This window comes from Gopherus evgoodei, chromosome 1 (genome assembly GCF_007399415.2).
Source record: "Gopherus evgoodei ecotype Sinaloan lineage chromosome 1, rGopEvg1_v1.p, whole genome shotgun sequence".
NCBI classification, from domain to species: Eukaryota; Metazoa; Chordata; order Testudines; family Testudinidae; genus Gopherus; species Gopherus evgoodei.
The window spans coordinates 54,264,401-54,288,970 of record NC_044322.1 but is presented as its reverse complement, the minus strand read 5'-3'; the positions used below and the strand labels follow the sequence as shown (position 1 = coordinate 54,288,970).

The following is a 24,570-nucleotide window of genomic DNA, read 5'->3' as shown; positions in this document are numbered from 1 at the left end:
CGGGAATTAGCTCAATATTCCAGCTCGGAGCGCCCTCTGCAGGCCAGTAATCCACCTGTCCCGATTGGCCCCCATGTCACTCCCTGGACCAGGTGCCCTTTTACATGGTGTTCTGCCCCCTGGCAGCAACCCCTTTTCCTTAGGGTTTCCCCTCCCTGGGAACCCCCCACCCTCTATCCCCACTTTGCTTCAGTATTGGCTACTGCCAGTCATTGTCTAGCCCGACGCCCTGGGGCAGACTGCAGTATCAGCCACTCATCATCAGCAAAGGGGTTTGGACCTGCTGCCTTGGCCTACCCCTGGGTTGCACCCTGCAACCCCAGTACCTCTTGGCCTAATCCTAGGCCACAGCCTGGGGCTTTCCAGGCAGGAGCTCCCCAGCTCTGCTGCCTTTCCCCAGCCCTGCTCCAAGCTAGGTACCTTGTCCAGTTCCCAGCAGCCAGGCTCTTCTCCCTCTACAGCCACAGGAAGACTCTCCTTGCTTCTGGCTCCCCTGACCTTCTTATATAGCCTTATTGCTCAGTCTGGGGCATGGCCCCCAGCTGCAGCCACTCCCGCCATCAGCCCAGGCTTCTGGCTCCAGCTGCAGCCCCCTCCTGGGCTGTTTTAAGCTGCAAAGGGCAGGAGCGGGTAACCACCAAGCTACAGATGGGCACTACATTAGCCTTTTTCCAGTTATCGAGGACTTCCTCCAATCGCCATGAGTTTTCAAAGATAATGGCCAATGGCTCTGCAATCACATCCGCCAACTCTTTTAGCACCCTCAGATGCAGTGCATCTAGCCCCATGGACTTGTGCTCATCCAGCTTTTCTAAATAGTCTCGAACCACTTCTTTCCCCACAGAGGGCTGGTCACCTCCTCCCCATACTGTACTGCCCAGTGCAGTAGTTTGGAGCTAACCTCGTTCGTGAAGACAAGAGATAAAAAAAGCATTGAGTACATTAGCTTTTTCCACATCCTCTGTCACTAGGTTGCCTCCCCCATTCAGTAAGGGCCCACACTTTCCTTGACCTTCTTCTTGTTGCTAACATACCTGTTTAATTATTATCAATAAAATAAAAAAACAGACTTACTTGAACTTTAACCTCCTGATGGCTCAGAAGGGGAACTAGAAAAGGTACAACGCCTGAATCAATGACCATTTGTATCTGTTCATTACCACCATCTGTTAGGTAGGACAAAGCCCAAACAGTGTCCACGAGAATCTGCAGGAAGCAGAAAAGAACAGACAGCTTATACCCTGAGCGTAAGACTGCATCTGAATTGTATGATCAACACTTCAAAAGTCTTTTTAAAAAAAGGAGCATGCAATTTAGCAATAGGGAGAGCTCAGAAATGCTACCAGGAGAAACAGTCAGCTAGAATGTTATGATGGCAACTACAATGGTTAAATAGATGGTCATTTGTTCCATCAACAGTTGAAATGTGTCACGTTCTCTTCACAACTTGGGGGGGGGAAGCGGGGAAGGTTAATTAAAAAACCCAAAACACTTTTTGGGTACAGTTGGGCTTGGCCAGTATTTCAATGGAAGACAATCAAGGAAATCCTAAATCCTAGGTGATGAAGTGGCCATAGTGATTCTGCAGGTGGCTCTCTCTTCTCTTGAGACAGTACTGAATCGATCCTGGAACTTTACGAGGATTACTGCTAGAGTTACTATCTGTTGATTAAGACAGAAGTTGCCTTATGGTCATATTAAGAGAGACTATGTGTTGGTTTTAAGAGCTGAGCACTGAGTCAGAGAACTAGTCCAATTCCTATCTAAAATTCTCACTGCAATTTTAGTTGGAAGAGATCTTATTCACTTCCTGTTCTAAACTGTTGTGCAATGTTACTTGGTGCTTTTAAACAGCTACGGCAGTCTATTTGAGATTGCTACACTGCAGTAATAAGTCAATGTAGTAAACACACAGAAACTTTAATCCTAATCTTGAAGGATGCACGAATACATATGCATACATATTAATACACTGGGTTTATTCTGGATCAGAGATTATTTATATTACAGATAGAGCTGGTAGTGACCCCTATTATTTAGGGTGCCTAATACTTTCCATGAAAGAGATTCTTGCAAACTTTTGTTTTCAGAAGCCCTCACTTCTCCAGTGCTTGCAGACGACCTTTGAAAATTGGCTGAGAAATCTTACAGAACTAGAGAGGTATTTTTTCTTTGACCCATGAATTTCTGTTTAGGTTTGGTTAAGTTATAAACTGTGAAGTCACAATTTCCCATCTCTAACTTGTGTTCTATAGAAATGTTGACAACATGCTAAAACATTAACTGAAAACGAACGTTCAAAAGAGCCAGGTCCATTATCAAAACAGCAGCATCACCTCCACATCACACTGTGCAGCGGACTGCTGAACCACCTCCCAGACCGAGATGGGCAAACTACGGCACGCGGGCTGGATCCGGCCCATCGGGGCTTTGGATCTGGTCAGCGGGATTGCCACCCTCGTGGCAATACGGGCCCTGCACCGCTCCCAGAAGCGCCCGGCACACACCCCTGTGGCCCCTGGGGGAGGGGAGGGCTCCGTGCGCTGCCCTTGCCTGCAGGCACCATCCCCCGCAGCTCCCATTGGCCGGGAATGGGGAACCATGGCCAATGGGAGCTTCGGGGGAAGTACCCACAGGTGAGGAAGGCGCGGAGCCCTCTGCCCCCCTCCTCCAGAGACCACACGGATGTGGTGCCGGCACCTTGAAAATTTAATTCTGCCCCTTTCCACATATATTATGATACAGTCTAATTACAAGACCATAACTGTATTTCACATAGGACTTGTGCTCCATACATTTCATAAACAGGACAATCAAGAGGCAGAATTAAGGGAGCACAGGCAAATGTAAATCTGGCATCTCACAAATTTCAAGTGTGTGGCACGGCAACCTAAATAGCTAACTTTTGTGTATATAGTTACTATGTAAAGGGTTAAAAGGTTTCTAAATTTCAGAAACGGTGTTTGTGCTTCCCCTTTTAATCTCCTGATGACCGGAATCTATCATTATGAAAATATTGACAGTAGTGTGTTTACTTAATTATACTCAGGTTAACATACAAAACATTTAAATATAATCCACAAACATTTTTGTTTCTAGAGAAACAAAAAAAAATATCCAAAACCTCAAAATTTTAAGGTATTTGTCTTATTTTTACTTACGTTTATATCTGTATGGTATATAAGAACACACAATGCTGGCAAAATCTGAAAAAAATAAACTATCAATAATTATAGTGGCACCTGTCCATCACAAAGGAACATCAGCTGTGTAAAAGCAAGTTAGAGTAGGACATGTAGAACAGTATGGTTTGAGGATTTATTCATGTATTATACACTTCTGTTTCCTAACAGATGGCATTCACTCAATCATCATAAAAAAATTAAAATATTTTGCAGGATATTTGTACAAATGCAAAATAAAGTTGCATTATACTTTAAAGGGGTAGTGAGAGAGAAGAGAACAATTTCAGGGAAAATAAGCAAACTTAAGAGCAAAGATAAATTTTTGTGATTTTTCCAGCTACTTATCGGGGTGCTAAGAACCACTGAACCAAAATGTAAACCCTGTATTTGATGGAAACCATTTCAAGCCAGGGGATGCGGCAGCACCCCTAATTCTAGCACCTACTTCTGAAAGCTTATGTTTAAAATTACCAGGTATAATAAAAATGTAAGCACAACAAAACCCCCACTTGTTTGGGAATTTATTAGGATAAAAATAAAATTTTTTTTTACATGAATTTGTGTAGAGCCAAAGCAAAGTCACTCTTACTACAATACATAAACGCTTGTTTGGTACATTCTCACTTTTAAACAAAAGTGTTCTGCTTATACCATCTCTCAATTCTGAAGTCACATCATACTTCATTTTGCACTAAAATGATACTTCAAACTGCTTCAAAAAGACTATAGACATCAGAATACATTTTTTTAAAAGTAGAGCTTTAAATAGGCTGGTAGTATAACCCACAATAAAACAGCGTTCGTCTTTTTACAATTGGCTGAAACGGTCTTCAAGTCTGCATTTTTTTTTATATCTGGGCAGTCAAGTATTTTCAGGTGCTTCAGTTTTAAAATGGGGACATTTCACTGACACTATATATTTTGATAAGTACTCAAAACTTAAATATATATTAAAATGACACATCCACTTAATTATTTACTTACATTTCACATAATTAAAAGTAATTTCATTTGAATAGCTATTTGTATGTAGTAGTCTCTTGTTTGGTGAAAGTATGAAACGCTGCAAATTAAACTAACTCTTCAAGTTAACACTTTCTACAGTCTTCACTTTTTGACAGTCTATTTCAACACATTTTCCAAAGGCTAATTAGTCAGTATTCACCCTCTCAAATGGTATAATTAGCTTAGTTATAACCTCCAATTAGATTACATAAATACACCACTTTAATACTTCTATTAACTGGTAATTAATATCCAGGCAGTATCATGAAACATGCATTAATTTGTAGCTCATACAGCAGAATTAAAAAAAGAACAAAAAAACAAAAAAACCTCTCCTGTAGCTCAGAGATAAGGTGTAAAATCAGTCCTATTATAATTATTTACCTCCTGAACTGTCTCCATAGGCGGTGGGGGATCCTTATTCCTGCAGAGATTTACAATGACCCATGTGACGTTCCGAAGGAAGGTGATGGGAATGGAGGGATTGATGAAGGACAGAAGAGGTTTGACAACTCCCAGTGATATGACATAATCTCTACACTGAGGACCATCACCTACAGAAATGAAAATTGTTTTAAAAAAAATTACATTAAAGATGGAAAACCTTGAAATGTATGCAATGACTTATGTTGGGATACTGATATTCTATGTTTCCTCACCAGAAGTTTGGTACCAAAAGCTGCTGTTCAATAAAAATATTTTAGGAAGCATAAAATTTATATTAAAATTTCTTATGGCAAGTGAAGTTACTAACTCTCCAAACTTAATAATTAGTATATACATATGGATTCTTGCCATGTGGAAAATTATATGAAACCAGAGAATATAGAGGAAACATAGTCTCATATGGTAATGCCAATGTTCAAAAGCCAGAATCTAAAATTCCTATGTGTCCCCTGATTTAATTTCACGTACTTTTAAAAGTAGAGTTAGCACTTACCTATAATATTTCCAAGTGCCCACACAGCTTGCTCACAAACATTCTGATGTGGGGAGTGAAGCAGTCTCAAAAAGAGGGGTACTGCATCTATAGAACGAAAAGATTCGACCGTTAGTGGAACATAGAAGAAACTGTACACAACATTATTATTAAAAATGCATATAATGTCAGACAACGTTATGGAATTAAGACCTTACCATTTACATTAGAAATAAATATACATAAATTCTCAAAAATGTTTCTTTTCAGAAAATAACCAAATGTTAAACAATGGTCCCCACATCCAAGCTCCCCTCCCTTCCCAAAAGGTGCGAGTCAATACATTTAAACAAAAATTTAAGATAAAGGTACAAAGTCCAGTGTCCTGGAAATTGAGATCTTCTATTTACCCACAAACCAGGTGCATAACCAGAGCAGAAACACAAGCTTCCCACGCTGCCTTGACAAGGTGCTTCAAAACCACGACCTGGAAAAACCACCTCTTCAAGAATTCATATTGGTACTATTCCCCCTGAGTCATCCATTTCCCCCTACACACATACCCCATTCCTTGAAAGCATGAGGAGTCTTAATGGCAAACTTTTCATTTGCATACTATCATACTTTATCATGTAGACCTGTTGGGTAAACTAAAACTGATTAATATGCTGGTGAATGACTTAGCACTCACAAGAGAAAACACTGTAAACATTAAAATATTAAGAGCTAAGAAAATTAAAGTGTGTTTCTAAATAGAAAATTTGCAATATAAAAAAATTCGAAGTGGACACAACTGTTTTATTTTTGATAATTTAACATGAGGTAGTAGTAAGCCAAAACATTTGAACAGATTAATGAACAAAATCTATGGAAAAATTCCATGCAGTTAAGATGAACTGCAAAAGAATTTGTTCAAGTTGCCTCAAGATTAGTAACAGTGCTCAACAGATATGAGGGACATCGAACACACTGACAACTAAAAACTTCACTTCCCTCAGGTGCTGTGACATTCAATCCTACCTGGATCACAAGGTCCTACTTTAATGGAATATTCTTGCCTGTCTTTCTTTACAATCAGTGGCTCAATCAAAGAACTCTGCTGGAACATGGAGCCAGCATGTCTGGATTGTGGAGGATCAAGTTAAGTGTTATTTCTTTTGATAGCACAGAAGTGGGATGAAATGTTTCACATCTGCCCTCCAACAGAAGGTGAATTTTTGAAAAAATCTGCTTAAGTAATTAGAGAACAAAATTAGAGGGTTCCCCCTCCCAAAAAAAGTGTAAAGTTTAAAATACTTTCTTTTCAACGGACCTGGAGCAAAAATAGATCAAGTTTGACGCCCGGAATGGAAATAACTCTGAGGACTACAGACATTACTAGATTTGGAAAAAGACAATTGAAGAAGTAGTAACTGAAAAATCAGTGAGCACACATAACTGGCATCTAAGTCTTGCACCTTTTGTAAAATCACTGCATATACTCTGTCTAGCCTGACAGAAAACAGCCTGTTCGGATAATTTGCATGAGAACTGTCTTACTGAATAGTATCAAAATCCTTGAAAAAGCTGCTTTAGCACTGAGACATGAGAAAAAAACTGCAGGTGTGATCCTGGGATTTTATGGCTTCTCTGCACTTTTGACAACACTGCAAATTCTAAACTTGCATTTCTCTTTTCCAAGCTGAAGAGTCCCTGTCTTTTTTCTCTCTCCTCACATGGAAGCTGTTCCATACCCTTAATCTTTTTTGTTGCCCATCTCTGTACCTGTTCCAATTCTAATATATATCATTTTTGAGATGGAGAGACCAGAACTGCAAGCATTATTCAAGGTATGGGTATACCATGGATTTATATAGTAGCATTACATTTTCTGTCTTATCTATTCCTTTCCTAATGGTTCCTAACATTGTTAACTTTTTGGACTACTGCTGTACATTGAACAGATGTTTCCGGAGAACTATCCCAATGACGCCAAGGTCTCTTTCTTAAGTTGTAACAACTAATTTAGACCCCATCATTTTGTACGCATAGATGGTATGATGTTTTTCAATGTGCATTACTTTGCATTTATCACACTGAATTTATCTGCCATTTTGTTGCCCAGTCACCCAGTTTTGTGAGATCCATTTGTAGCTCTTCAAAGTCAGCTTTGCACTTCACTATCTTGACTATTTTTGTATCATCTGCAAACTTTGCCACATCACTGTTTACCCCTTTTCCAAATCATTTTTGAATATGCTGAATGGGACTAGTCCCAGTACAGATCCCTGGAGGATACCACTATTTACCTCTCTCCATTCCGAAAACTGACCATTTATCCCAACCCTTTGTTTCCTATCTGATAACCAGTTACTGATTCTTCTTATCTCATGACTGCTTATTTTGCTTAAGAGAATTTCATGAGGGACCTTGTCAAAGGCTTTTTGAAAGTCCAAGTACACTATATCCACTTGCTCAACCATGTCACGTTTGTTGACTCCACCAAAGAAGTCTAATAGATTGGTGAGGCATGATTTCCCTTTACAAATGCAGTGCTGACTCTTCCTCAAATTGTGTTAATCTAGATGTCTGATAATTCTGTTCTTTACTATAGTTTCAAACAATCTGCCTGGTTCTGAAGTTAGGGTTACCAGCCTCCAGGATTGCCTCTGGAGCCTTTTAAAAAAATTGGTGTCACATCAGCTATTTTCTAGTCATCTGGTAACAGAGGTTGATTTAAATCAGAGGTGGGCAAACTATGGCCCGCAGGCCACATCCAGCCCGTGGGACCCTCCTGCCCGGCCCCTGGCTTCCTGGCCTGGGAGGTTCATCCCGGCCCCTCCCCGGCTGTCCTCCATCCCACGCAGCCTCAGCTCAGTACGCCGCAGGCGCAATGCTCTAGGCAGTGGGCTGTGAGCTCCTGGGGTAGTGCAGCTGCAGAGCCCAGCCTGACCTGGTGCTCTGTGCTGCGCAGTGCATGGCCGGCTCCAGCCAGGTGGTGTGGCTGCCTGTCCTGGTGCAGCCATGCTGCCAGCCACCGGTCCTCCAGGCAGCGCAGTAAGGGGGCAGGGAGCAGGGGGGGAAGGGGAGGGGTTGGATAGAGGACTGGGGAGTTCGGGGGGCAGTCAGGGGCCAGGGCTGTGGATAGGGGTGGGGGCGGTCAGAGGGCGGGGAACGGGAGGGGATTGAATGATGGCAGGGGTTCCGGGGTCCAGGGGCAGTCAGGGAGAAGGGGTGGTTGGATGGGGCAGTGGTGCTGGGAGGGGGTCCATCAGGAAGGAGAGGTGGATGGGGGGTTGGATGGGATGGCGGGGGGCAGTCAGGGGCAGGAGTTCCAGGGGCGGTCAGAGAGCAGTGGAGGTGGATGGAGCAGGGGTCCCCCAGGGGTAGTCAGAAAGGAGATGGGGGGGTTAGATACGGCAGTGAGGGGGCAGTTAGGGGTGGGAGGTCTGGAGGCGGTTGGGACAGAGAGCAAGGGGCGTGGATGGGGCAGAGGTCCTGGGGGGCGGGGTGCGTCAGAGAGCGAGAAGCAGGGGGGGTCGGATAGGGGGCGGGGGCCGGGCAACGCCCGGCTGTTTGGGGAAGCACAGCCTCCCCTAACTGGCCCTCCATACAATTTCTGAAACCTGATGCGGCCCTCAGGCCAAAAAGTTTGCCCACCCCTGATTTAAATAATAGGTTACATACCCAGTTAGTAGTTCTGCAATTTCATATTTGAGTTCCTTCAGAACTCTGGGGTGAATATCATCTGGTCCTGGTGGCTTATTACTGTTTAATTTATCTATCTGTTCCAAAACCTCCTTTACTGATACCTCAATCTGGGATAGTATCTCAGATTTATCATCCAAAAAGAATGACTCAGGTGTGGTAATCTCCCTCACATCCTCTGCAATGAAGACCAATGCAAAGAATTCATTTAGCTTCTGTGCAACAACTTTGTCTTCCTTGAGCGATCCTTTAGCACCTTGATCATCCATTGTCCTCACTGATTGGCAAGCTTTCTGCTTCTGATATACTTAAATGTTTTTGCTGTTAGTTTGTGTGTCTTTTGCCAGTTGCTCTTCAAATTCTTTTTTTGCTCACCCAAATATACTTTTATACTTGACTTGCCAGAGTTTATGTTCCTTTCCTTTTTTCTCATTAGTTTAATATTAAAAACAGTTCAAAACTGATTGAGGGATTTATGCAATGTACCTTTTGGCAATGAAAAGCAGTTCCTAGTGGAAGGACAAGGGAAAGTTAAAAACACCTTTTCGTTCATATTCTGAATATATCTGTTAACTTAAAACAAAAACAAAACAAAAACCACTCCTTGGACTTAGTTCCTTTCTACATTCTGTCTGCCACAAGCTTGGCTGGCCTTTCAGCTGCAGCTTGTGGCTAAAACCACCACCGTCTGTTGAAAATATCTAATTATGAGACTAATACAGCTACCATCCTCTTACCCCCGCCCCCCAACAAAATGCAAAGAAAGAAATGAACATGGCTGCTGAGTTACAAGCTGCAGCAGAAAGGGTAGCTGGGCTCATGGGAGATAGGCAAGAAGGGGCAGCTTACAGTTACCATTTTTACCCTTTCCTTCCCCCCTTTCCTCTGGAAGGTACAGGACAAACTACAGGGAAGTAATTCAAATCCTTCAATTCCCATCCCCCCTCAACCTCACCTTCAGCCACATCTAATCAGCTATTCCCTCCACATCTTTGCCCCCAAATAAATAAATACTAGCGCAATTAATCTCTCCACACCAATTTCTTCCACAAAATTTATTCTCCCATCAAGCTAGTTAATGCATCTCCTCTCAAAAATCAACTTTCCTCTTCTCCTAAACAAAATTAATGCTGTCTTCCAAATTACACTGCATGCATTATCTGTCCCTCTAAAAATCAATAAAATCATCAGTTTTCACCTCTTTAAAATAGTCAGTCCCCATCTCTTTTTGTGAGGCCCCTAATGCTACTGCCCCTTTTCTGGTGTTTTCTTCTGATTGCCAACAGACTTTAGCCTCCTAGCTCCTTAGCAGGAGCTAGAGCAAGATAAAAGCAGAGCCTCTTTCCTTCTACAACAGCAGCAAGGCACCCTTTGTTCCCTCACTCCCCATCTCTCTTAAAAGAGCAGCAGCTTAGAGGCAGTTTTGCTTCTTATTCCCCCTCTCTTCCTGTGGAAACAGCAGAAGCTCCAGCCTCTGCCCTTTTCATTCTCATTTTCTCTCCTGAAACAAAATACAGCTATTGACACCTGAGTCACTTTCCCTTCCATTCCCATTAAAAGTGCAGTAGACACCTGGACTGATCCTACCCCTGCATTTTCCCCGCCAGGTATTAGCTGAGCTGGACATCCAGCCAGATTTTGGGAGAGGACATGTTCCCCTCATGCCTCTCAGTGGTCAGTTATATGAAACCATTAATTGGGCTGTGTCATATGTATGGATTTCCTATTCTTATTACTCTGCTTAAATACACAACTTCATATATCACTGCTAATGACATAACACAAAGAGGTCATGATGAGCACAAGAATTCTATATAAACTGAACAGTGTGCTCATGTTAAAGCTGCTATTGAAATCTTCAACAATTGCATTTCCTGACTAACTTCAACTGTGCAACCCTAATGCAGCTATCTGTATTTAATAGCATTTTTAAAACTATAACATTTATAGTATCTTTTTAAAGTAGGAAGAATTATTTATCAAGCCTTTTGGTTCTAGTCCTGTGGAGAGTAATAGCAATCAATTTCAGGAAATATCTTTTCAAGAGTGACAAAGAATTAACATTTTCTGTGATGCTCATAAGATGATTCTTCAAACTTCCATACTCAGGCCTCAATTTCCTAATGCTAATCATTGTTGGCAAATACCTTAAGGGTTACAAGCAAAAGCATGACTATTATTTCTAGCACCTTTTTACTAATTTCTTTTTCATGGTTTTAATATAAAAATTCCAAATGGAAAACACTTTTCACCTTTACCCAGCAACATTCACATATCCCAAAAAGGAGCAACTTTGAGCACTTACTTGACTGTACCACAGCTTGGGTCTGTGCAGAAGTGCCCGATGCTATGTTAGTTAGTGCCCAAGCAGCTTCAAATTGTAACGAGGGACTGTTGAAAAAAAAATATCAAGTCAAACAATAATTTGAAACATGCTCGCTAGACTATTATATGGTGCCATCTACAGCTATTAGCTGTGTCTATATATAGAAATTGCAGAATTTAACACTGTGTTGTGTAGTTTAAAAAAAAAAAAGACTGGACATTTCAGAAGAATTGAGATATTTAAGGGAACAGGGAAAAAAATTCTACACCAGACTTTAAATACCAGTAATTTTTTGGGTGGGTCTAGCAAGCATCCAGATGCCAGAATGGGGAAAAAAAATTATACTTGCCAAAGCCTCATCTACTACTGATCACCACTGAAAACAAGCCAACAGAATCTGCCCCTCCCACAAATGAGATACCTCCCCATATTTGACAGATTCACACATTGCAGAGCCCGGCCCCCACACATATGATATAAATACCCCTTCCCCTAAGCTTTGGGAGGGAGGAGAGACCAGCACTGGGGGATCTTCGTCCCCCTCTGAGGTCTGGGGGGAAGGTAACATCACTGGAGGATCTTCACTGGGTGGGGGAGTGGAGGGGCAGGAGCTGCTATTCCATAGCCTGCTCTGACTTTGCATGCTCTAACCCCATGCATTCCAGTGAAGTGGAAGGGAGCATTAGTTGCTCCACATGCTATGGGACCAGTTGTTAATCATGTGAGGCAGCTCTGATTGGCCTGTGGAGCTGACAGGGGTTGGACAAGAAAGTGACAAGCATGCGGAAGCATGGGCCTGTACTTAACATTTCCAAAACCTGCAAACATTTGTCTTACATATCTTTAAGATCTGCAACAATCCTCCCCACCACACACGCTATACTCTTCCCCACCATATTTCTAGCCAGGGATTCCATCCACTGCCATGTCACTCCTTAATTAGTTGGAGAAGTCCATTATCTTTCCCCAAAGGATGAGTGTGCTGCCTCTGCAATGCTTGTAGGCCACGACAGGGCCCTGGGAGCAAATACCAGAAATATAACCAAACTTCTTCCAATTCCCCTTGCCCTTGTTGAAATCACTACATAAATTCAGTCCTACGTTGTTGGTTTTTTGGAGTGGGGGGTCTGGCTCAAAAACAGGAGTTTGTACGCAGTTAAAGCAGATACTGACAATACAGGGGAGAAAATAACTGTCATGTAACATCTTAAATTATCATTACAGACCATTTCAGGTTTTAACCTGGCAACTGAAGTCTTTTAGGGCTGGTCAGCTCAATATGTTTGTCCTGTAAAGTGAGGTGGGGAAACAGAAGCAGGCTGTTCTCAGCAGAACACCCATTATGGAATGCTCATAATCTCTTTGTGCAACAGAGTAAATGTCTGAAAGTAAGATGCAAGGGTCCTTGGTTTTGCCACATTTTCAGTGGGAATTGTGGGGTCTGTTTTGCTTTTTTCTGTAAGTGGCAGAGGAAACATTAGTTGCATTGGCTAACGTGGTGTTGGCAATTTCACTGTAAAATATTGTAAATATTTAGAACAGCGGTTCTCAAACTGGGGTCCGTAGACCCCTGAGGGTCCACAAGGGTACTCCAGGGGGTTTGTGAGTCCTGTTTGGCTCCAACGGGTCTGTGAGTCATATCCAGGGCCACCGGCCCCACTGATCAACTCCTCACCCTCCCTCCCAGTGTCTTCTGCACACCACGGAACAGTTGTTCAGCGGCGTGCAGGAGGTGCTGGGAGGGGAGTGGAAGGAGCAGGGATGGGGAGTGCTTGGGGAAGGGTGGGGGTGATGCCTTCAGGAAAGGGGTGGAGTGGGGGCAGGGCCTGGGGCTGAGAGGAGGTTGAGCACACTTGTGGAAAATTAAAAGCCAACTTGGGGGTCTGTGCAAAATTCTAAACCAAAATGAGGGTCCTTGGGTTGCTAAAGTTTGAGAACCGCTGATCTAGAAGGTATTAGATATATATTATATTCATTTTTGACATCTGCATATCTCTTATTTTCAAAAAGAAGAAATCTGAAAGGAAGAAAAAAAACAGCACAGTTTCAACTTTGACTTATTTTTAGAAATAAACATCTCTAGGTGGACTATGTGGATGGCCTAAGACAAACAGTTCACTTATGCTCATTAAATTATAGAATAACTGGACCAAACAGATGGTCTGGTCATATAAAGCATAGGCCTGTTAACTATGTAGGTAAGAAGAGTCCAAAAGATCAAGACTGAAGGAAAAAGAGGCTGACCCAAGAAGTGGTGAAAGGTCATAAAGGAAGATGGTTAGCGTGTGGTGTATTAGAGGACATGGCACTGAACAGAGTGTTTCAGAGAGAGAGAGAGAACTCCTACAAAAGACCCTATTTGTTGAGATTAGTGAAACACAAAGTTGCAGAACAAATTTGTCACAGGAGCATTGTGGTGCAAAAGCAGCACAGAACTGGTCTGTCTCATATCGCTGATTGCCAGTAAAATGTATATAAGAGTGTAAACAGAGTATTTATTTTCCCTGAGACCACACATGGTGTATCTGACATGTGCCCAGCAAAATACAGAGTAATAGTTTGGTAAAGAGTTGTGTGTAGACTGTGGTTAAAGGGAGTGATGGAGGGCTAGCATTTATACAAGGGGGCAGAATTAAGGTTGCAGTACATGGTATGGTAGTTGTGATAATAGTAAGATGTGTGCCTGTGGTTGGAGGAGTACAGGGTATGTATTATTAGATGACTTAACTTTTCATTTGCTTGCTTTCACTGATTTGTTTCAGGTATGTTGCACAGGTAGCAACCCTAATTGCTTCTTGGAGCTTTTTGTGAAATAGCTCCCTAGATATGTTCATTCTTAATTTGAGCTGGTGTAGGAAAGGAACGGGTATTGCGGACACAAAAAGGTTAAAAGAGCATCTGCTAACAGACAATAGCTGTGCATAACCGCTTCTGTTGTATGAGAAAGTGACAGTAAATAATGGCTTCGGGTGGAGGTTTTACATGCACTCAACCTCCATCAATCAGGCTTCTGTGCACTCAGTTCCCCATTCTCCCTATCAGTCAGGTTTGTATGTACAGTGCATAAACTTTCAAATATAACATGAAGAGAAGCTAAAAATGACCCTAACTCCAACTTAAGTTTTTAACTACCTACTGCATCAGATCTATATCCCTACTCAAATTTTGTAGACAATATTTTAAAAGATATGGATCACAATAAAAGAACTGCCCAGGAAAAATTTCATCCTGAGCCCAATTTCAAAGACTTCCTACTACAAATTTACAAAGAAGCCATAAAAACTACACAGAAAATGGACAAAAATTAACGGTGAGAAATGTCACAAAAGTTGGACATCTACTTTTGCAGAAAAAATGGGAGCTTATAGCCCATTTTATAATATAACCCTAATTATGAAATTGTTACCAGGCATTTCCGTAATAGCTCATTTGCTAAGCAAGTCACAAGCAGGGTCTTGTGTATTCTATGATTCTGCAGTTGCAGAACAGCACTCCAAAATCTGTTTGCATTTAAAAATGTTTCTAATTTATGGTTGCAGAAGTAATCTTGAAAACTCAAAGTGAGCGTAAACAAATGCAGTGATGCCTGCCTGAGAGTGAAGAGAGTCTGAAACGATAGCAGAGGATTTATAAAGAACTGCCCCAACTCCTCAATCAGAGCCATGGACTCCATGATTCTGTGATTGTGGAATTTGGCATTTTTCTAAGGTGCCAAGGAATTCACCAAATCCAACTCTGCCCTGCTGTGACTTGCCTGCAGCTGTCTTTTGTTCTCCAGCTTTCCCTTCAAAGAGAAGTTAGACAGCAGCACAATGCTCCCTGTACTGTTCAGTGGAGCCAGAGATGAAGTCCACCTTGCAGAAAGAGTGAAGGGAGCCAGAAGTGTAGGCTGGGGAAACAGGCAGCCTGGGGAAACAGGCAGCCTGGGGAAGAGTGCAGCAACGAAGATCAATGTTGCTGTGGAATTTGGTCCCGCTGTGCCACAAATGACCATGGCCATGGTCATAAGTTTGCATTTGAAATAGTGCTGCCTTTTAATCATAAAACTTAAGGAAAGAGGGAAAAGAAAAAAGTATACTTACTTATCATCCCTTTCTAGACAGTTGACCAAAATTGGTAAAATTCCAGATTTTATTAAGTCATCAATAGGTGGATTTCTGTCACTGGATAACAGTTTTCTGTAAAATTAAGTAAGACAGATGAGTAAATAATTTCATCAAGGAAAATTTTTGTAGCAACTGTGTGCGCATGTTGCTGGGTTTTTTTTTACCTTGCAGCTTGGACAGCACTCAACTGGATCACAGGGTTATCACTTGTGGCATTCTGCAATACAAAAATAAACAAATTCAGAAATCCATCAAATGAACCTTAAATTCTGAATTCAAGAAACTGAAAATATTAAGTTTAACATACCTGCAATATAGCTTCTAGTGTTACATTTTGCTTGAAAAGAAAGAGAAAATGTAGCAACAAATTACTAAAATTACATTTAATGCTGAAACATTCTAGACTAAACATTTGAGCAATGGCGAGCAGTGGCACTCCACTACTTCATTGGAGTTGTAACTGCTCGGATTTGCCTTTTCTGTAAATCTACAGGCAATTTAAAAATCAACATAAGACTCAAACTCAAGTGAATAATAGAACAAAAGTCTTCTAGTGACTACCAAAGAAACTAAGTTTTAGAAGCAGATTCAGAATCAAGCAACTTACTGCTTTGAAGTCAGCATCAACATCCGAGTCTTCTAAACTTTCTTCTTGAGGGACATTTCTTTTTTTCAAAAGATGTTCATCTCTTTTGTTCTAAAGATTTTAAAGACACTTGAATGCTTTTCAATACAGACTAGTCAAACAGAGGCACTTTAAAAATGTACATAAGATTGTTTACATAAAGAGATTTGGAACTCCAGACTGATTTTACAATAGGACAGCTGTAAGTCACTCATTTTGTCTTAAGCCAAAATAGATTTGAATCTATATATAAGCATGTGACTTGTGAACCATGACAAAATACTACAATCCGTTGCATAAAATAGATAGTTAACACTTCCAGTTAAAAAGTATCAGTATTTTACATGGAGTTTATAGCACACATAGCTCTGCCTCAACAGTCACTTAAATTAGAAATGAATAATGATGTCCTAGTCAAATAAGACTAAAATTAGTTTGTAAATAAGACTATTACAAGCTGCTCAGATATCCTGATTACATCTATTTTAATCCTAGGTGTAAGCAAACATGCTCCAACACACTGGCACTGACAGACCCTGGTCACTGCAGCATTAACAAAAGTTTCTACTTATAACACAGTACTCTGCAACTTAGCGCTTTATTTAGTGACTACTCAGATGAGCTTCGCTGACTAAGCTGCATTTTCAATGTTAAAGCATCCACAAAATGTTCACAGTCTGCTTAATCAGCTTGCTTACTACATTTTGTTTTCTACTTTATAAGAGGAAAAAACTCAAATAAAGGTTCCAACTATGCCAAATGAACGTTTTATTTGTAGTTTTGAGATTTTCATTCCAAGTTTGTTTATTCACCAGAAAAAAAATTCTCTTCCACAGAAAAAAACTCTTCCACATTTTAGACATGGTTTATCTCAGGGGTAGGCAACCTATGGCACGTGTGTCGAAGGCAGCATGCGAGCTGATTTTCAGTGGCACTCACACTGCCCAGGTCCTGGCCACCGGTCCAGGGGGCTCTGCATTTTAATTTAATTTTAAATGAAGCTTCTTAAACATTTTAAAAACCTTATTTATTTTACATACAACAATAGTTTAGTTATATATTATAGACTTATAGAAAGAGACCTTCTGAAAACATTAAAATGTATTACTGGCACACGAAACCTTAACTTAGAGTGAATAAATGAAGACTCGGCACACCACTTCTGAAAGGTTGCCGACCTCCAGTCTATCTTTTGTTCTGTGAATCGTTTCCTGCAACTGTACTATATTTCCATCTTCATTTTGGGTTAAATATTTAAAAAGCAAACTGCACTGTCTTAATTCCAAAACTCTGATTCTCCATTATGCAAGCAATTAAAGAAAGACACTTTCTCCCCTCCAAACTATCATCTGCTATGGTGTCACACTATATCTTAAAAGAGCACCCTATAACCCCATATTCATCATTCATATATGATTGTGATATTTCATACAAAGCATGCCTTATAAGATATCATACGAAAAGTCATGATGTGCTGAAACCCACTGTTCTGTCAAAATATGCATATCATTAGTGCGTAAGAAATTATGAGATACTGCTGTATGGTTGTTACTGAAATACGCTGTGACTTTGTGAGTCACCCACTGCTAGATCTCCAGTGACAGGTGGGCGTTAAATGACCATTTATCAGCAAGGGAGTTGTAAACAAGAGATAAACAATTCTGTAAGAGAGTTGCACAAGCATCACACAATGGGGATTGCTCAACTCTATGAGGCCTTGTCTACACTGGCAAGTTACTGCACAGTAAAGAAGCTTTCTGTGGTGTAACTCCGGAGGTGTACACACTACCATTCCACTTAGGGCATGGCTATACTTGCAGATGTAGAGCGCTTTGAGTTAAACCAGCCTTCGTAGAGCGCAGTAGGGAAAGTGTTGTAACCTGTCCACATTGACAGCTGACAGCACACTGGCGTGGCCACATTAGCAGCTCTTGCAACGTCCAGAGAGAGCAGTGGGTTGTGGTAGCTATCCCAGCATGCAAGTGGCCGCAATGTGCTTTTCAAATGGGGGTGGGGAGATGGAGTGTGACAGGGAGTGTGTATGTGGGGGGAGAGAGAGTGGGTTTTTGGGGGGCTGAGAGCATGTCAGCAAGCTGTGTTGTAAGTTCAGAAAGCAGAAGACCTTCCCCTTTGCCCCGCCTCTCTCCCTCACACATAGCATTCCACAGTAATGGCTGCTTTGTCTTGGAGCAGATAAGCATGCTGGCTGTCAAACAGAGCTTTCAAAGGGCATATCAAAAACAATGACAAGAGTGGCCACTTGACTTACGGGGATTATAGGAGGTTTCTAGAGACTGACCAGAGTGCAGTAATGCAACACCTCATTTACACTGACACTGGGGCGCTCCAGTGGGGGTGTGTAGTGAGGCAGTGTGGCTCCCCTCCAGCCCAGAGGAGGAAGAGCCCAGCCAGAGGCCAGAGTGGGTGGAGCTAAAGAGCTCTGAACCCGACCCTCAAAGGGTCAGGCGCCAACCCGGAACTATAAAGACTGGCCCTCAGAGCTCAGTCAGGCCCCAGCAGCTGCAGTGAGCAGACGCCCCTCAGGGAGCTCAAGACTGGGAACCTCCTGCAACCCAGGGCAGCTGCCCAGACTGGCCTGAGCTCCCCCGCGCTGGCTACCCAGAAGAGCCACCGGAGCTCCCCCGCGCCGGCTACCTGGAGGAGCCGCCAGAGCTACCATGGATTGACTATCCAGAGGAGTTGCTGGATCTACCACCCAGCCCCAGCAGCGATGAGCCCATGTTCCTGGACCCTGCAAAGGCCGATGTCAGGACCCAGGTAGGCCCCGAAGGGGAGTACGGAAGTAGCCCGGGGGCAGCCGACCCCAGTCTGGCTGCAGCCTTACAGGAGCCTATGTCAGTGTGTTGCGGCCAGATCCCCACTGACTGAGCAGTGGATCATTAGCCGCTGTTAGGGCCCCGGGCTGGGACGCAGTAGAGTGGGAGGGCCTGCGTTCCCCCCTGCCACCCATCCAGGGGTGGCAGACTCCCCCATCCCTGGCCAGAGGAGACCAAACTGTGATTGTTGCTCAGCCCTGCCTATGGGCCTGAGCTTCCTGGTTCAGTGTTTGCTGCCCCACTCTGACCTAGGGCCAGGGCCTTAACTGTTATTGTTGCTCAGCCCTGCCGAAGGACCTGAGCCACTTGCCCCACAGGGCAGGTGATTGCTGCGAGGACTGCCGGGCTATTTCCCGGACCCACCGGTGTGTAGTGAGCCGGTGTGGCTCCCTTTCTCGCCCAGGAGAGGGTCGAGCCCCGGCTGCACTCGTGTACACGTGGTACCAGAAGTGGAGAGTCTGGACCCTTGACCCCTGTGAGACGGGGCCGGAGGGGAAGATCTACCCTAAAGAACCATGGAGATGGAGCACTTGTTTCAGCTGCTGGCAGAGAACCAGGACTGGCAGCAGACCACCCAGCTACAGCAGCAGCAGCAGATGAAGGCTGCCCAGCTCCAACAGCAGCAACAGCGGGATGCTGCCCAACTCCAGCAGCAGCAGCTTATGCAGCAGCTAGGAGTCCAGCTGCAGCAGCTGGTGACCGCATTACCGCACCCCGTAGAACTGTCAGCAGGGGATGGTGCTGGGGCACCACGCTCTGCCACCCCAGTGCGACTAACAAAGATGGGCCCTGACGATGACCCCGAGGTGTTCCTGGTAACGTTCGAATGGGTGGCCCTCGTCGCTGGGTGGCCCCGGGGCCAATGAACCACCCTTCTGGCCCAGTACCTGACTGGGACTGCCCAGACGACATACCGGGGGCTGGCAATGGAAGAAGCCAGGAATTATGGCCGAGTAAAGGCTGCGATCTTGGATGCCCTGGATGTCAGCCCCGAGACTTTTCGGCAGCGGTTCCGGAACCAGACGTATCCCTCGGGGGCCTGACCTCGGCTAGTGGCCCAAGCCCTGAAGGAGATGTGTCGGCGATGGCTACAGCCAGAAACAAGGACGGCAGAGATGGTCACCGAACAAGTTGTCCTGGAACAGTTTGCGCACACCCTACCGACCCGACGACAGGGATGGGTGCTCCGCCACCGGCCAGCAATGTTGGCGCGGCCATCTTGCTAATGGAGGACTTTCTCACGGCTGAAACATCCGTGGGGCCCACCTTCCAGCCTCCAAATCCCAGACCCGAACGCCCTAACTCTGACAGAAAGGGAGACGCAGTGACCGGGCCGCCAAACCCCGGCCACAGGCCGGTTGCCCGCCTGGGGCCTCGGTCCCGGCATCCAGATCCGGCCCCTCGGTCTGGAACAGCACCCTCTGGGCCGGGGCCCTCAAGGGCCCATCGGAGTCCCCTCAGAAGCCCCAGGGGAGCTCCCTCCAGGGGTGGGCGCCCTGAGCTCGGACCCTGTTTCAGTTGTGGGCAGACTGGACACCTGCAGCGGGACTGCACAGAAAAGGACTGCAGCTTCGAGCAGGTCTGTGCAGGGAACACCCGGTCTTGGCTAGCACAGGCCCCCAAGATCCCGGTCCCGGTAGTCGTCGGGAACCAGGACACCCAGGCTTTGATTGACTCTGGCTGCAGCCAGACATTAATCCGCCAGGCCTTGGGTCCCCCGGCAGACCCCCGCCTGGGAATGATACACCTGCAATGCATCCATGGGGACATCCGGCCCTACCCTAGTGCTTGCGCAACCCAGTGGTCCCACTTCGAACTGCGCCGGGACTGTCTCTACCAGATTGACCGTGACGCCTGCATGCAGGAACCCCAAATGCAGCTGCTGGTGCCGTGGTGCCACCGGTGAGCCGTGATGAAGCTGGCCCACGACATCCCGGCAGCCGGGCATCTGGGCCATGAGAAAACCCTCGCTCGGATCTTGACGCGTTTTTTTTTGGCCTGTTATTTACCAGGAGGTGAAGAACTATTGTAACTCCTGCCCAGAGTGCCAGTTAACTGCCCCACCACAGGTACCCAAGGCGCCCCTGGTCCCCGTGCCCATAATAGAGACACCGTTTGAACAGGTGGCCATGGACCTGATAGGCCCACTCCCAAAAAGTGCTTCTGGTTTCCAGTATGTCCTGGTCATCGTGGACTATGCCACTCGTTTCCCCGAGGCCATTCCCTTGCAGAATACCACGGCCCGGACCATTGCGGGGGAACTAGTGAAAGTCTTTGCTCGAGTGGGTTTGCCCCAGGAGATCCTAACAGATCAAGACACCCATTTTACCTCCCGGTTGCTACAGAAGGTCTGTGAGCTCCTGGGGGTTAAACAGCTACGCACCTCCGTGTACCAACCGCAGACGGATGGGCTGATGGAACGATTCAATCGGACCCTCAAGGAGATGCTGCGGAAGTTCCCCCCAGAGGAGCTACGCTGATGGGACCAGTTGCTCCCGCCCCTGCTGCTAGCCGTCCGGAAGGTCCCTCAGTCATTGACCAAGTTTTCCCCGTTTGAACAATTATATGGGCGCCGTCTGCGGGGCCTGTTGGACTTAATGCGGGAAACCTGGGAACAGTCCCCCTCCCCAACCCAGGGACTCCTGAAGTATGTCCTCCAGCTGCAGGAGTATTTTGCGCAGGCTGGGGCCCTTGTGCATGGAAACTTAAAGGCTGCACAGGACTGACAGGGGCGGACCTACAACCAGGAGGCGCAGGTGCATGACTTTGAATCCAGGAATCGGATCCTGCTCCTCCTGCCCTCGAGCGAGTCGAAGTTACTGGCCTGCTGGCAGGGACTCTACGAGGCAGCTCGGAGGGTCGGGCCCGTCACGTACGAAATTCACCAACTGGACAAACGCAAAAAGACCCAGCGATACCATGTGAATTTGTTGAAGCCCTGGCGCGACCAAGAGGGCCTGCTAATCAATCCTTACCCGCCTGAGCTGGAACTGGGTCCCCACGTGCCCCAGACAGAGGATCTCGCTGCACCCCTGCTCGGCAATACCCTTACGGAAGAGCAGCGCAAGCAGGCCAACAGTCTTCTGCAGGCTTTCTGGGGAACCTTCACTGCTCTACCAGGGTACACGACCCTGGCCTATCATTCAATCCAGACCAAGCCAGGGAAGGTTATCTGGGAAACGACCAGGCTGCTGCCATACAGGATGCACCAAGAGGTCGAGGAAGAGATGCTGGCCTTAGGAGTCATTGAGCCATCCCAGAGTGGCGCAGCCCAGTGGTCTTGGTACCCAAGCCCGACGGCACCCGCGGGTTTTGTATAGACTTCCAGAGGGTGAATGCCATCTCCAGGTTTGACACCTACCCGATGCCCCGCGTGGACGAGCTGCTGGGCCGCCTAGGGGAAGCCTGGTTCATTACCATCCTCAACCTCAGTAAAGGATACTGGCAGATCCCGCTCGATGATGACTCAAAGGAAAAGACGGCGTTCACCACTCTGACAGGACTCTACCAGTTCACACGGATGCCTGTTGGCCTCCATGGGGCCCCGGCGACCTTCCAGCGGCTAATGGACCACCTACTACAGCCCCACTGGGACTATGTGGCCGTGTATTTGGACAATGTTGTAGTCTATAGCTGCTGCTGGGAAGACCACCTGGACCGGGTAGCCGCGGTCCTGAAGTCCCTGCGACAGGTGGGGTTGACGGCCAACCCAAAAAAATGCCACATCGCATGGCAGGAGACCATGTATCTCGGCTATAGTATTGGGGGAGGACGAGTGAAACCCCTTGCTGGGAAAGTGCAAGCCCTGGCGGCCCGCCCAATGCCAGCTACGAAACGCCACATCCGACAGTTCCTGGGCCTTGTCGGGTACTAATGGCGGTTCATCCCCCAATTTGCCTCCATCGCAGCGCCCCTAACCGGACTATTGACGTAAAACAGCCCCCGGCAGGTACAGTGGTCCCCGGAACGTGAAGAGGCCTTCCGGAAGCTCCAGACACGTCTCTGTCAAGAGCCGGTCTTATATAGCCCCTACTTCAACAGGAGGTTCATTCTCCAGACGGACGCCTCAGAGGTAGGGTTTGGGGATGTCCTGTCCCAGGAGGTTGATGGAAGGGACCACCCGGTTCTATACATCAGCCGAAAGTTATTTCCCTGGGAGAAGAACTACGCCGTGGTGGAGAAAGCAGCACTGGTCATAAAGTGGGCCTGTGACACCCTCCGCTTCTACCTCCTCGGGGATCCATTCACGCTGGTCATGGACCATGCCCTGCTCCGATGGTTGATGAAAATGAAAAACAATAATGACCGACTACTGTGCTGGTATCTGGCCTTACAACGGTATGCATTTACTGTCCAGCATAGAGCGGATACAGAACATGCAAACGTGGACTTCATGTCCTGCCTAGGGGTGATGGAAGTGCCTGGCCCCGATGAGCGGAAGCCAGACTTGAGGGAGATGTGTGTGTGTAGTGAGGCGTTGTGGCTCCCCTCCAGCTCAGAGGAGGAAGAGCCCAGCCGGAGGCCAAAGTGGGTGGAGCTAAAGAGCTCTGAGCCCGTCCCTCAAAGGGTCAGGCGCCGACCCGGAACTATAAAGGCCGGCCCTCAGAGCTCAGTCAGGCCCCAGCAGCCGGAGCGAGCAGACACCCCTCAGGGAGCTCGAGACTGGGAACCTCCTGCGACCCAGGACAGCTGCCCAGAGTGGCCTGAGCTCCCCTGCACCCGCTACCCGGAGAAGCCGCCGGAGCTCCCCCCCACCGGCTACCTGGAGGAGCTGCCGGAGCTACCCTGGGCCAACTATATGGAGGAGTTGCCGGACCTACCACCCAGCCCCGGCAGCGACGAGCCCACGTTCCTGGACCATGCAAAGGCCGTCAGGACCCAGGTAGGCCCCGAGGGGCAGTACGGAAGTAGCCCGGGGGCAGCCGACCCCAGTCTGGCTGCAGCCTTACCGGAGCCTATGTCAGTGTGTTGCGGCCAGGATCCCTACTGACTGAGCAGCGGATTGTTAGCCGCTGCTAGGGCCCAGGCTGGGACGCAGTAGAGTGGGAGGGCCTGCGTCCCCCCTGCCACCCATCCAGGGTTGGCAGACTCCCCCTCCCTGGCCTGAGGAGGCCGAACTGTTGTTGTTGCTCAGCCCTGCCCACGGGCCTGAGCCTCTTGCCCCACAGGGCAGGCGATTGCCGTGAGGACTGCCGGGCTATTTCCCGGACCCACCGGTGTGGCTCCCCTCCTCCCCCTGGAGAGGGTCGAGCCCCGGCTGCACTTGTGTACAGGGTGCATCAAACATTATTCTACTTGCCGAGGTGGAGTACAAGGAGCGCTCTAGCCATGGAGTCACAGCGCTCTATGTGCCTTGCCAGTGTGGATGAGTAGTGAGCTAGTGCACCCAGGGCTCCTTTAATGCACTGTAACTCGCAAGTGTTGCCAAGCCCTTAGCGTGCAGAAACTCCTCAGCTGCAGCATTGCAAAAAAAACACCTTGAGAGTGGTAAGTTTTAAAGTGCAGAAGCTCCAGTGCTATATTGGCAGTGTAAACACAGGACAGCGCAGAAAGCAATCAATTGCCCTCCAGAAGTGTCCCATAATCCCTCAAGTGGCCACTGTGCTGTTGTTTTGAACTGAGCTGTCCCGGCGACATGCTCCCTTCCCCTTTCAAAGCTCAGTTTCTGACAGTTATTGCATGTTGGCTGATCTGCTCTGGGACACAAAACAAACCATTAATGTGGCATGCTCCCACTGTTGAACGGGGGGGGGGGGCTGGGTGTGTGTGTGAGAGAGAGAGAGAGAGAGAGAGAGAGATTGCTGTGGTTTCCCCCTCCTCCTGCCTCAGGACTGGTTGCTTCCTCCTGCTGTCTGAACTTACAAGACAGCATGCAGCCAC

At 46.2% G+C, this 24,570-nt stretch overlaps 1 protein-coding gene across 2 annotated transcripts in view; it reads right to left on the bottom strand.

Annotated features, from left to right (window-relative positions):
- KPNA3 (karyopherin subunit alpha 3) overlaps positions 1-24,570 on the bottom strand; it is an 87,570-nt gene that overhangs the window by 15,728 nt on the left and 47,272 nt on the right. For both annotated transcript variants that reach the window (XM_030564657.1, XM_030564668.1), the window contains 9 exons: positions 15,836-15,925; positions 15,536-15,565; positions 15,393-15,445; positions 15,205-15,300; positions 11,102-11,187; positions 5,131-5,217; positions 4,575-4,744; positions 3,162-3,206; positions 1,075-1,206 (listed from right to left, as the gene is read on the bottom strand). In XM_030564657.1, the coding sequence (XP_030420517.1) occupies positions 1,075-1,206; positions 3,162-3,206; positions 4,575-4,744; positions 5,131-5,217; positions 11,102-11,187; positions 15,205-15,300; positions 15,393-15,445; positions 15,536-15,565; positions 15,836-15,925 (789 nt within the window). The remainder of the gene's footprint in view (positions 1-1,074; positions 1,207-3,161; positions 3,207-4,574; positions 4,745-5,130; positions 5,218-11,101; positions 11,188-15,204; positions 15,301-15,392; positions 15,446-15,535; positions 15,566-15,835; positions 15,926-24,570) is intronic.